Genomic DNA, 1,113 nt, shown 5'->3' on the forward strand with positions numbered 1-1,113 from the left:
GCGGCCGGTGGCTGCACGGGTACTTGCTGTGCCGGTGGGGGCGGGCGGGGCTGGAGGGCACGAGGCGCCTGCGGTCGCTGAGCCATCTCTCGGCGGTCCTGCCTCCTCACGTACTGCGTGGTATCTCTCTATACTTTGTGTTTTATAGGGCTGAAGGCACATGACTATCCTCACCTGTCTCACCTGTTTATAACACCTGCTTCTTAATCTGTTTTATTCTGTTTCTCCACCTGCGCGCGGGATTACTTGATTAGAATACTTATGTAATTACCAGTCCGTATACGTCACAGGAATGCCGTCCGTCCACACAAAGGTTCGGTTCCTGTAGACATCATAAAATCCTGGAGATACAAAGAAATTCTTTCTAAAACAGGGCACCATTATATATACTAGAGGCGTGTCGTACCGTAATAGTGACTTACTATACACGTAGAATAATTTCCCCTCTCCTTTCTCTTTCTTCCTTGGAATAACAAATTCTTGTGTGATTCTAACGTTATTTCCTCGTTTTTCCATTAGAAATTGTACTAAATACACAATGATTCCTATCCTCTCTTAGCAAATCTAATAATACACTATAATTCAATGCCATCAGTAACGCAGCGTTTTCTTAAAGGCACTCTATGTAGTTTTTTGCGCAAAAAATTGAAATATTCTAATTATACTAAATTTCGGTGTTATTAGCAGTTGCTATCACTTTTCAACACATTTGTGTCATTATTTCACATTTTTTTCGTATATTTTGTCCGTTCAAACAGTCCTTCTTCAGTTCCCGGTGCCACCGGTTTGCTCAGGAAAACAACAACAACATACAGGGGTTGCCCCCTGGGGTGGCTAATTGGCCTGGGCATGCCAGGCTTGATAGACAGGGGCAGATGTCACAAGATATGCCCTCCTTAGAAAAAACTCATATCTTTCACATGAGGTGGAATATAATTATCAACTTAGAGTATTTTGTTGGGCATGAATAAACTGTGGTCATTATCCCTTCAAAAGAGATAAAAAATCTGGTAAACGATTAGGTATTTCAGAAACTGGTAAGCTATCAACTGACACCCCACTGGGATGTAGGTCAAACCACTGGGAGTGGACAATACCATATGTGTGGTTTGG

At 42.6% G+C, this 1,113-nt stretch overlaps 1 protein-coding gene and 1 pseudogene across 1 annotated transcript in view; both read right to left on the reverse strand.

Moving 5' to 3' along the window:
• Window positions 1–86, reverse strand: part of LOC109476867 — a 2,418-nt pseudogene extending 2,332 nt beyond the window's left edge.
• A 181-nt stretch (window positions 87–267) lies between these two features.
• The window catches only part of LOC109476868, a 29,380-nt gene continuing 28,534 nt past the window's right edge, over window positions 268–1,113 (reverse strand). The window contains exon 22 of the mRNA XM_019777884.1: window positions 268–341. Within this exon, the coding sequence (XP_019633443.1) occupies window positions 268–341 (74 nt within the window). The remainder of the gene's footprint in view (window positions 342–1,113) is intronic.

This window comes from Branchiostoma belcheri, unplaced genomic scaffold, assembly GCF_001625305.1.
Source record: "Branchiostoma belcheri isolate BF01 breed outbred unplaced genomic scaffold, Haploidv18h27 scaffold4, whole genome shotgun sequence".
Classification (NCBI taxonomy): Eukaryota; Metazoa; Chordata; class Leptocardii; order Amphioxiformes; family Branchiostomatidae; genus Branchiostoma; species Branchiostoma belcheri.